The 11,735-nt window shown below is 38.5% G+C and overlaps 1 protein-coding gene across 2 annotated transcripts; it reads left to right on the forward strand.

Annotated features, from left to right (window-relative positions):
* Positions 1-2,427: 2,427 nt before the first annotated feature.
* On the forward strand, positions 2,428-11,483 carry sms (spermine synthase). Of its 2 annotated transcripts, none has more exons than XM_071460870.1 (11): positions 2,428-2,618; positions 4,055-4,175; positions 6,918-7,005; positions 7,164-7,228; positions 7,349-7,524; positions 7,695-7,838; positions 8,011-8,111; positions 8,586-8,700; positions 9,151-9,230; positions 9,759-9,874; positions 10,029-11,483. In XM_071460870.1, the coding sequence occupies exons 1-11, from the start codon at positions 2,573-2,575 to the stop codon at positions 10,057-10,059; spliced, it is 1,083 nt and encodes a 360-aa protein (XP_071316971.1). In that variant the 5' UTR covers positions 2,428-2,572; the 3' UTR covers positions 10,060-11,483. The 2 variants fall into 2 exon arrangements, with proteins under 2 accessions (XP_071316971.1, XP_071316970.1); XM_071460869.1 differs by having other exon boundaries at positions 2,432-2,618; positions 7,695-7,849; positions 8,022-8,111.
* The last annotated feature ends 252 nt before the right edge of the window (positions 11,484-11,735 follow it).

The following is an 11,735-nucleotide window of genomic DNA, read 5'->3' on the forward strand; positions in this document are numbered from 1 at the left end:
GCCGTTTTATTTGTTTTTCTTCATACTTAGCACACATACTCAACATAAGTCAGCTACTAATGACTGTATTTCCTGTATTGAAAGGTAGTGACTGCAATCTTAACAGTATCTTGCTGAAACTGTGGTGTACCACACAGCTACACAACTTCACAGCTGCAACACTGGTTGGTGAGCATTATGTGTGAACAGAGAGCCATAAAAATACTGCGCTGTTTACCGAGTCCAGCTAATGTAGACTCTATCTTCCCTTTTCACTATTCTGTCTATGATGTTAATCAATAATATTTTTTTCTTTTTCTACACAGACAGACAGGCATACTCACACACACACACACACACACACACACACACACCCACACCCAATCCCACAACACAACCCCTAATCCCTTGTCCCCTTATGTGTGGTGACAGTTGCGGTGCTGGCCATCAGTCTGGCCATTCATTGTGGCAGTCCTGGTACATGGCTGTCACTGCATAGATAAGTGCTGGTGATCTTCAGAGCCATAACCCATAATAACTTTAAAATGAAAGACACACAGATACGTACACACATGCATATCCATCTGTGTACAGTTTTTTTTTTTGGCTGGATTTTGTTTCCTGTCAATCACCCCTTTGTTGTTAGTCTATGTCTTACCATTTATATGTTAATGTGGCTATCTGTGTGTCCCTGTACTTGTCCACACTTGTTTTGTTATCATTGTATTGAACAAGTAAAAGAAAATCCGGTTGCAACAGGATAAATATACAACATGTACAGTTTTGTGGTCTAGCTGAAGCCATTCCCTAAACCCTCACCCCACTCCTCCATCCTCATCCCTCTTGGCTAACATGTGTTCACATTATGTGTGAACTAGAAACCTGTTCAGTCAGGGAAATAACAAATCAGCTCCAATTACCCAATCATTGCCATTACTTCCATGAAGGAGGATATGTTTTCACTTATGTCTGCTGTTGGTTTGTTGTTTGTTTATTTACAGGATTACACAAAAATGACTGAATTGATTTGCACCAATCCTAGGGGAGAAATGGGATATGGGCCAGGGAAGGACCCATTGAATTTTGGGGCAGATTCGGTTAAAGGGGAGGATCTAGGAATGTTTTTTTTCCTCACTTTCTTTAACATTGCGAGATAGAACACTTGACACTCTTTGACACCTTTGTCTAAAGGTCTTAGGAAATAATGGTTGCAGATAATTATCTGGGGGTATGTCTTGGCTTGTTTGGCCTTGGCAGATAGACGCTCTACTGAGTGCTAGTTTTGAAGATGTTGCTGACTTGATGATATCTCAAACCACCCTTAAATACACTGGAATACTGCAACCTGGTCTTCCCTTTCTTGCAAAACACAACTTGAGTTAGTTTCACCATCTTTATCTTTTAGATAGGCAGGACTCCCATGGGAGTGAGAGGGATATATATATATATATATATATATATATATATATACACACACACACACACACACACTCTCTCTCTCTCTCTCTCTCTCTGTCTAATTATAATATGTCAATAAGTTAACAGAACAGAAGCTGAAGGGCAGTAGTTTTTCAGTGCTCTCTCTCTTTGCCTCTCTTGACCCCTTCCGGTCAATCAATCGTCAATCTGAACAGACAGTTCAGATTGACCAGCAGTTTTATCATCACGAGTATAACACTATTTCTGGCAAAAATGAAGTCTGGGCTAGCCACAGCTTTTATTAATCAGAGAAATCTCATTCAACATTTCTTTCATTTTTCAACTTATGTCACCGTGGTTTCTTCCATATCAATAAAACTCACCAATGCTCTCATCTAAATGAATCTTTTCCACTTTGTGGTTGTAATCTCAGCTGTCTGAGAACCTCCAGATTGTACAGCCCCCTCTGTCCTGCTGGTATTACAGACATAAATATTAAAAACACTAAATATATTAAATCATTTTCCAAAAAAAAACCAAAAAAAAAAAACCACATGAAATAAGTCACATGACACACTGTTGAGAAAGCCCCTGTTCCAGGCTGTATTTTTATTTATTAGCACAGTTAGAAATATCAGTGGGATTTCTCAATAACGTCTCTACTTCTGCACCTAACCCAAGGTGCAGTTTCAGTCTCTTTCGTGCTCTCTCAGATCTTTTGTATCAATCCATGGAAGTGTATTAACGTCCTTTGTAAGAAGACAGTTAAATGAGAGGTTTACTTGAGGTGGAACCTGTTTTTCCAGCTGAACACTGACGATTAACTGGTTTACAATGGGCTTTTGATGTACATGTTTTCAGATTTGTTTACGCATGTGCATTTCTAGTGCACATTTCGATTTGTGTATACACATCCACACACATTTGCAAATATTATCACAACGGGATAGGACCCATAGGATTGGAGGTCCGCAGAGGGAGATTACTCTCTCGACTCATCTTCTACTCTCTGCTCTCGGTCGCCGCATATGCCTTTAGCAGCAGTGGCCACGCCTGGTTTGGCAAGTGCAGTAGTTAGTGGTAACAGCAGTGGTAGCAGGGCCCTCCCTCTGTCTCTGCACATAAATATTCGCAGCCTGCCTATTCCAGGCATGGATGACGGTTGCACACAGACATGGCACTGCGACATTACACCCTCGACTTCAGCCTCTCTACGGCAGGTAAGATGAGCGCGGTGAGACCCTGCTGCCGTCAGTGCATCCAGGTTACAGCCACTGCATCAGGGCTGCATGCTAGCTAGCTAGCTAGCTAGCTGGCTGGCTTGCCTGCTAACATAACCCTGCTAGTCTGTCATTGCCCTTCACATCAGTAACGTTGTATTGATTTGGATGAAACATGGCTGATAATGTCATGTACATATACATTATGGACACGTTGGGGTTTAGCGCTGGTCGTCACTGTAGGTGAGATCTTTTAATGTGTTTTACATGGACGTGTGTTGTTACACATGTACTTCTGGTGTGTTCAGTGTCGTTGCTCTGGACAGCGTCTCAAAACCTTTCTAGCTAACAATGCGAATAAAGTACATTCAATGCTACATTCATTCCATCGCTGTCGCATAGGAAGTGGCGCATTTTCGGCCATTTTTGTAGTTTTACGCTGCACGTAAAGCCTCCGATTCTGGCCAACCCAGCATTAACCTAGTGTCTGAAAAACATTATAGAAAGTGTTAAGTTAGACAGCAATCATATAACATGAGAGTATATTACAATAAAAATGAACTACATCTATGTTTTGTATTAATGATGGACGAGGTATAAAATATCACACAGTGCATTAACATGTTGGCACCATTTTCTAAGTGGGGCTGATACTAACATCTTCATATTCTGTTGGGTAGTTTAATCTACAATAATGTATCATGTTTTATCTGATCAAGTGTTTTGTATATGAAAGCTTAATCTGAAAAGTAAGTGTAGGTTACAGTACCACACTTACAGTAACTGTGTAATTGTATTAAACAAATGTAAAGGAGTAAAAACTACATTATCATTATTTTTCCTGCAGAAATGAAGTAGAGTAGAAATATGGGGCTGCAAACGATAGATATACCTAGTTCCTGGGAACCTTTTTTTTCTTCTTTTTTTTTTTTAATTAACAATACCTTATCTGGCAACAATGTGGTGTCATGAAATACATACATACATATATATGTATGTGTGTGTGTATGTGTATGTGTATGTATATATATATATATATATATATATATATGTGTGTGTATGTGTATGTATGTATATATATATATATATATATATATATATATATATCTCCATAGCAGTGGTGCATAGTAAGTGAGGTATTTGAGTATTTCCATTTATTGCTACTCTTTACTTGTACTCTGCTACATTACTTGTTTCATTGCAGGTTAAGATTTACTCATAAACTGCAGTGCTTTGTTTAACAATACATTGAAGTAACCAGCAATACATTTTATAGTTAAAATTAGCTCAGTCTTGACCAGCTATGACATTAAAGTGCGGCTTCCATGGAAATCCATTATCCAGTAAGGGAGTACTTCATCCACCACTGATGAATAGAATGTATAGTAAGGGCAGATTAGCATTATTTTAAAAATGTTTCCATACTCTTTTCCCAGTTGACTCTGCTTCGACAGTTCCTGGTCTGCTGTCCATATTTCATGAGCAGGAAATGACAGAGACTGTCCATGATACAAATGGTCATGGATACCTCGCTACGTTTGTAGGCAAGAATGGCCGGTAAGAACCACATTTTTGTTTGCACCACACCTTTTTTTTTTTTTTTTTTTTTTTTTTTTTTTTGACAGTTTAAAGCATTGTTTTTCTTTTCTGGTGGTTTTTGTAGACATGTAGGAAACATATTCAGAAACACCTCAGTGTTGTGTAGTTTGTGTTGTGTGCTTTTAGTTAGCTTACCCTCTGGAAATAAATAAATAATTTTTATTTTACTAAATGTGTGCTCTTGTTTTTTTTTTTTTTTGCTTTAATGATAAATCCCTATTCTGTGGAAGGTGGAGTACTATTGTAGCAGGAAGTTTTCAGGTGGATTTCTTTCTCACATTTGATCACAGTTGATCTCACACTGATCAACTGAAGTAGCTGTCTTAGCTGATTCATGAATCTGACCTTCCCATTATCAAACAAGTGGATATTTCATTACAGGAGCTATATGTAAGTTTTAGCTATTGCTACATAGCAAGCGTTAGCATTAACAGTTGTTTCGTCTAGAGGAAACATTTTAAGTTCAGCATCAAACATCGTTCCTTTACTCACCAAAAGCTGCAGCAAGAAACCATGTTTGGTGGCAGAGAAAACTTACAAAGAGCCTCTTTAAGGAGGCAAAAATTGATTATTGCACAAAGGTTGGCTTGAGTGAAGCCAGGAAAGCAATCCAGAATTAAACTGCTGACTGGGCTAATTCAAGTCTGTCCAATTTGAGATAACTCCATGTTCATGACTAATACGCAGACTGGAGACTTCCTGTATGTCTGGCATCAATTCAAGACAGAGACAGTTGTGATGTCCCCGACTATGAAACGGCACACATTATGCACATCAAATGACACGTACACTGACTCTCATGAGTGTGTTTACATGTGCACTCGTATCCCAATTATGATTGTGTATTTGTAGTATCCTGGTTATATGTTGCACATCACTGTGCAACATATAACCAGATGTAGATTAGAAACCTGGATGCTGTTATGATCCTCTAAACAGGGGTAGGAATAACTATATTTTTCATGTTCTATGTAAACAAAGAATATGGTGAAAACCAAAACAAGACTCAAAACCGGCATGCTGAAAATTTCTTCATAAGAGTTAACCTACAGCCCTTCATTGTCATTTGTAGAGAGGAAGTTGTGGGTCAAATGTTTTGAGTTGTACAGTCTGAAATAACCACAAATACCTAGTCTTGTTCCTAAGCAGCCCTGCAATAAAATTCCAAGTTAAATCCCTATTTGGAAATTCGTTTAGTACAGTAATTAGTTTCTGTGGTTGCTGCTGACTAACTGGTTACATTCACTGAGCCAAAGATTCAACTAGTGTTGACTGGCCGACCTGTATTAGTACCAGACGCTCACAAAGAGTGACTGTTCACTGTCAGAGCCCTGGAAAAGTTTAGGTTAGCCTTACATGTCTTACAGTTTACTAAAGGTGTCATACCTATAGGAGCAAAGGGGCTGTACTCAAAAGGATCTTTTCTTAACTCTATGAGACCTCCTAATGGCACTAAAAGTTCCTTATACTAAAAGTTTCTTTTTAAGAGCTGCTGAGATGAGTTTCTAGACAGGAACAAAGAGAATTACTAAAATTAGCACTGTCCTCAGTGGTTGGTGTTTGACAGGTTTGACTGGTTTCTGATGGTTATTGTGAAAAAGAATTTTGTTCAAGAACAGGAGCGTGAGGAACAAATTAAATAACATTTACATAGACAGATAGATGTTTTACAAACTGCGTGACAGATTTCATGCATGAGACAACGTAAAATGTTAACTATTGAAGTATGTGGTATCTGGCATCTAATACCATCAGCATGTGATACTTTCTCCAGCTGACAAAACAACACATCATAGTGGGATGTGATAATTCTACATATAGCACCAGTATTGCTGGCTAATCCAGTGATGACCATGAAATCACCTTTATTCATGTATTTATTGCAGTGGGTGAAAATGTATTATGCACTCAATGAACTGAGATCCAGTGTCTGAGTAGCATAGAGTTGTGCAAACTGCAATTTTCATTGCTGTTGGATTGTTGCTATTTGTTGGCATTCATTCCTGAGTAAATGACTGACATTTGACATTTAACTGGCTGACTTTTTTTTTTTTTTTTTTTTCCCCCCACAAAACACAGACACAGTGAGGCACATTTCCTGCAGCACATTTTACTGGCTGTGAGCATGTATGACTGTACTGACTTTGTGAAGTCCTCTAGACTAACTTTACCTCCTCAGCCTTAGGAGCTGCTTTTAGAGATAAAATTCGGTGTGAATGACTCTTAGACCAAAATATTGAAGAGACTGAAGGTCAGCACTGACACTCTTCCTACTCACACTTTACTGTTCACTGTCAGCCCTAGGATGTTTTGTGAATATTGCCCCAAGTGTCTAGTTATACACAGAGAAGAAGTGTTGGGTGAAAGTGTTAGTAGTTTCAAGTGGTGGCAAGTTTTCACAGTGGGGAAAATAGCAAAGCTTCCACAGAATCCTCTGACACCACTCCTGCAGTATGCTGTCTATCTGAGTGCTCAGTAAGTTCAGGCTACATACACTGTGTCTGGTGAAGGTTTGATACTGTGACACAGAAGCAATATATTTAGCCACATTTATTAAAAATAAGACTGCTGGGTGCATACAGAGTGTAAGGAGTAGTGTAGTGGATGAATTGATTCTTTCCACTGTGAAAACATCAGATCATTCAAAATCACTTCATTGCTTTGCGTCCATCTCTTTGTCTATACCCCTTCATTTCTCAGGCTTGTTATTCTGCGTGTGCACTCCCATGGGTTGGTCACCATTGATGTGCAGTGTTACGAAGATGACAACATTGCACAACTAGACAATGTAGGTGATTTGAAAAAATACACAACTACATGTTTTATCTGTTTGGCTGAAAAGCCAAAGCAAACAGAAATATGCCACAGAAGCATTTTTTTTTATTTTTTTACAACTGAACTTGTTGAAGGAACATGTTGATAGTGTAGACATCTGTTTCTTCACAGCTTTTAAATGCACTGGAAAAGAAGTTAAAGGTTCTCTTAAATGGCAATATTACACGGATTAAAAGGTAAGTATCTGGAGGTTTGTGCCTTCGCTCATGTTGTAGAAATGCGATCGCTGTATTTCATGCACCTTACATGTTGCAGTAATATTGATTCATTGCACTGTTCACCTTTCCCCCCCAAAGGCTCCCGGCCCTCGTACGAGGGGCAAAAGTTGACCGCTACTGGCCCACAGCTGACGGCAGACTGATTGAGTATGATATTGACCGGGTGGTGTATGAAGAAGATTCTGCATACCAAAACATAAAAATATTGCACTCACAACAGTTTGGAAACATCCTAGTACTCAATGGAGATGTTAGTAAGTGTATACAGCACTACAGTACATGGGTTATTTGTCATTTTGAGACACAAGCTATATTCATGTTGGTAATGTGACACACAACTGTAATTTAATGTACTTAATTACACTTGTAAACGTGATGATGACTGTTGTGTTAGTTTCTGTTAAATGAATCATTTACCTTGCAGACCTGGCAGAGAGTGATTTGGCCTACACCCAAGCCATCATAGGTAGTGGAAAAGAGAATTATGCTGGAAAAGAGGTGCTGATACTAGGAGGAGGTGATGGAGGCATCCTTGCTGAGGTGGTCAAACAAAAGCCAAAGATGATCACTATGGTGGAGATATCCTTCATGGCCCGTTCTGCTGAAACATTTTTTTTTTTTTTTTTTTTTAATCCCTGTATTGTGACTTTAACTTTACCTTAGGCAATGTTGTTTTCCTTCTAAGCAATGTACCAGTGTTTATAATTGTACAGTACATCTGCACCTGATGCTTCCTTAACAAAGTCTGTACATTGACCAGAAGGTGATAGACGGGTGCAGAATGCACATGAGAAAGACTTGTGGGAATATCCTTGACAACCTGAAGGGAGACTGTTACCAAGTGAGTGCTAAATAAATATTCAGTGGTGATCCTGTGTAACTGGTGTCACGAAGCTGTTTAGCAACTGCCTTCGTTAACTCTGGGTTTTCCTATCCAGCTCTGAGTACAGTTCAAATGCTCAGAGCTGTTTGTACAACAAAATGAGTTCAGTTTAATCACTTATCTAGAATAGAATGAGGAGCTTTAGAAACACTGGAAATAATTTTTTTTACCGTCATAATAATTGTATATGTCTTCAGTATAGTGTGAGTATTGATTTATTTTGAGTATGTGATGCTCATACAAAGATAAAAGTAATTTAAAACTGTTTCTGCTGCCACAGCAGAGAGGTTTTGACTTGATCCTCTGAAGTTAACCTGCTCTGGTGCAGGTTCAGCATACGTTACCAGGGTGATTTATCCTGGTTAAAAGTGAGCCAGCCTTGCGATACATATGATCAGGTTGAGTGGATTCTCCTTGTCTCATGTGTTACAGATACTAGTCGAGGACTGTGTCCCTGTGCTGAAGAAGTATGTTCAGGAAGGACGGATGTTTGACTACGTAATTAATGACCTCACTGCAGTCCCAATATCCACGGAGCCAGAAGAAGGTTTCTGTATTTTACATATATAACGTGTACATATACTCTATCTGCACAATGGCTTCAGAAAGTATTCACACCTCTTCACCTTTTCACACTTTATTGTGTTGAAGATTTAATGTGAAATTGATAAAATTGCCATTTTTTGCCCATTACTTTACACCCAATAAGCCATAATGACAAAGCTTAGTCAAGACTCAAAACATAACTGTTGACAAAAGTGCTTTTTACGAAGTAAAAGGGTCTGTATACTTTTGTAAATGAGAGATTTCAGTTTTTGATTTTTCATAAGTTTTCAGAGTTTAAAAATTACATCTACAAGACGACAAAGTGTGCAAAACGTGAAGGGGTCTGAATACTTTCAAAGCCACTCTATATTTACATAATCTGAGGTGTTACATAAACGCAGTACGGAGAAGTTGTTCAACCCAGTCTGTCTGTCTGAACTGGTTTTTGAAGACTCGACATGGGAGTTCCTGCGTCTCATCTTAGATCTGTCAATAAAAGTCCTGCACCCAGCTGGGAAATATTTCACACAGGTGAGTCTCGTCCTTTTAGTAACTGCTGAGTATGGTCAGTGCAAACTGTATTTGTAATTTGTTCAGTAGGCATTAACTTGCTTTTTAATATTTCCCCAACCTCCATTAAATACCAGGGATGCTCCAATATGTCCTACCTATTTATATAGTATCTGACTTTGTTTATTTCATATATAGTCTATCCTGCTATGAGACTATTTAGGCAGGAAATATTCCAAGGTGGGAACACAGTTAAACAAGTTGTATATCGGTGATGGAGAAAATTGCAGTGCTATTGGATGAGAGGGATGAAATTCTTCTTTGCGCTAAACTTTATGGTCGGTGTTTTAATATAAAATTAATTTCCAAATTGTCAAACAGGAACATCTTATTTAATATCTTAAATCAACAAGGGGAAAACTCTCCCCTAAGCATTGGGACACACCACTTACTCTTACAGTATAACCCTCCAGTTGTGGTCGATGAAAAAATCACCTGCTACAGCATGTTTGTCTTGTGACATTTTTTTTTCCTGATGCTGGTCATCAGGGTAACAGCGTGAATCTGACAGAGGCACTGAGTCAGTATGAGGAACAGCTGGGAAGGCTCTCGTGTCCTGTGGACTTCTCCAAAGAAGTTGTGTGTGTGCCCTCCTACTTGGAGCTGTATCCTTCTATCAGTTACAGTTACTTTCTTGATGGACAAAATTACATCCTTTGAATTGTCATTTGCTCATACATTCCTCAGCAGGGACAAAGCAATACTGTACATTTTGCTGCCATATTTTGTTGTGTATAATCCTTAATTGTGCTGTGTCAGATGGGTTTTCTACACCATATGGAAGAAGTAGAGACCTCCAGTTTTCTCTGCTTGAATCCTGAGCAGCTGGAATGTGAATGTCCTACTTCTTCTGCTTCTGCTGTAGCCTTAAAGGTGTGCTCAGATTGAAGGTGACATGAAAATTACAGGCAACACAAAGTTTGGAAGCCAACTATAGGTTTCTGGCACAACCTCACCTACTTCCAAGGTGCATTGAGATGGAAAAAGAATAAAGAGGTTAAAACCCCAGCAACACTTGCAGTAAACAGAAGAACTTTATTATTAGACCGACATGTTTAGGCTTGTGGAAGACTCTTAAGAAGGCCACAAGTTGAAGTGTGTCTGTGCCAAAGTAAAATTCTTCTGTGTATTGCACAATAGTATATCCCACAGAGTTTGGATAAATGCATTATGTGGTTTTTAAAATTTTGAAAAAAGGTATGACATCCTGCTGTGTCAGATCAGTCTGGTTATAAGTCTTAGTAGTTCATACTTACACACACACACACACACACAGCAGTCTACGCCTATTATCAGTGAGCTATAGCTATGACTACATCTGTATTGTAAACTGTTGTTTTGGATAATAAGCACAGACTGCAAAACACTCCAGCTGTCAAGTTGGTGTGAATAAATGGAGATGGAAATTCACTTTGCATTCAGTCTGAACACATCTTAAGGGGTACAATGACAGTTTTATTATCCCCTATCTATTGATCCCATACTACCCTCATCTTCTTTCTCTTTTCTTCCCTTTTCTGGTTGCGTTTTACCATTGTTTACCATTTACCATCGTTACAACTTCTGAGTTGTATTTCTTTTGTGTTACTTGATTTGGATTGTCCATTTGCATGTAGTCTGAAGGAACTGTTAGTTGTTGAAACACTGATTTGTTACACTGATAATGTGGTGTAATCCATCTTAGAACAAGTGTGTGTGCTCTCTCTTGTTTTCTTTAGGTCATTTTCCTTTTCTCTTGAGTTAAGAGCTCAAATCGTGTGATAGGCCAATCTGTAGGCTCATCCCAGCTGAAGGGAGTCGCTTTTAAGCTCTATTTTTGTTACTGCCGCTCAAATGTGATTTGATTCTTTCAGGTTGTATCAAGGCAATGTGATCACGCCCAGTGAGACTGAAGTGTTGAAGTCCAAATATGTTTTAAAAGGGAAACAATTCCACCACTTTAATGCCACCTCTGTGCTTGTGCTGTTTTTATGTCATGTTTTATTAGCACCTTGCTTTCTCCTGATATATTTTAAGTTTTTTTTTAAGACTGTATTAGGTGCATGTAATGGACGGTGAATGTAGCTTGCATATACAGTACACAGCACGTTTACGCGCGATCAACCCTGTGGGACTCAATTACATTTATTTATTCTATATAATTTCACCAAATGCTGTTCTGTCCCACTTGAGATCATTTTTGTGACCATCTACAATTAAAATGTTTTGGGGAAAGATGTCTTGATTTTTCTTTTTTTCCAAAAGAAATAGAAAGCTATAATAATCAAGCACACCCTTTGAATACTTTAAGACAGCCTGTCAGTATAAAGCAGTTTTACACTGTTGTGTTAGGCATCACATATTTGAGTTGATGACAGAAAATTCAAGCAGAAATACCAAAAAACTGACTGAAATATGAAGATTTGTGGCTATTCTTCATCTTATATGATAGTAAACTAAATATCTTTAGGTTTTGGACAATTTGAG

The sequence above is a fragment of the Trachinotus anak genome, unplaced genomic scaffold (assembly GCF_046630095.1).
Source record: "Trachinotus anak isolate AG129_WGS33_773 ecotype Australia unplaced genomic scaffold, CSIRO_AGI_Tana_v1 ptg000024l, whole genome shotgun sequence".
Lineage (NCBI taxonomy): Eukaryota > Metazoa > Chordata > Actinopteri > Carangiformes > Carangidae > Trachinotus > Trachinotus anak.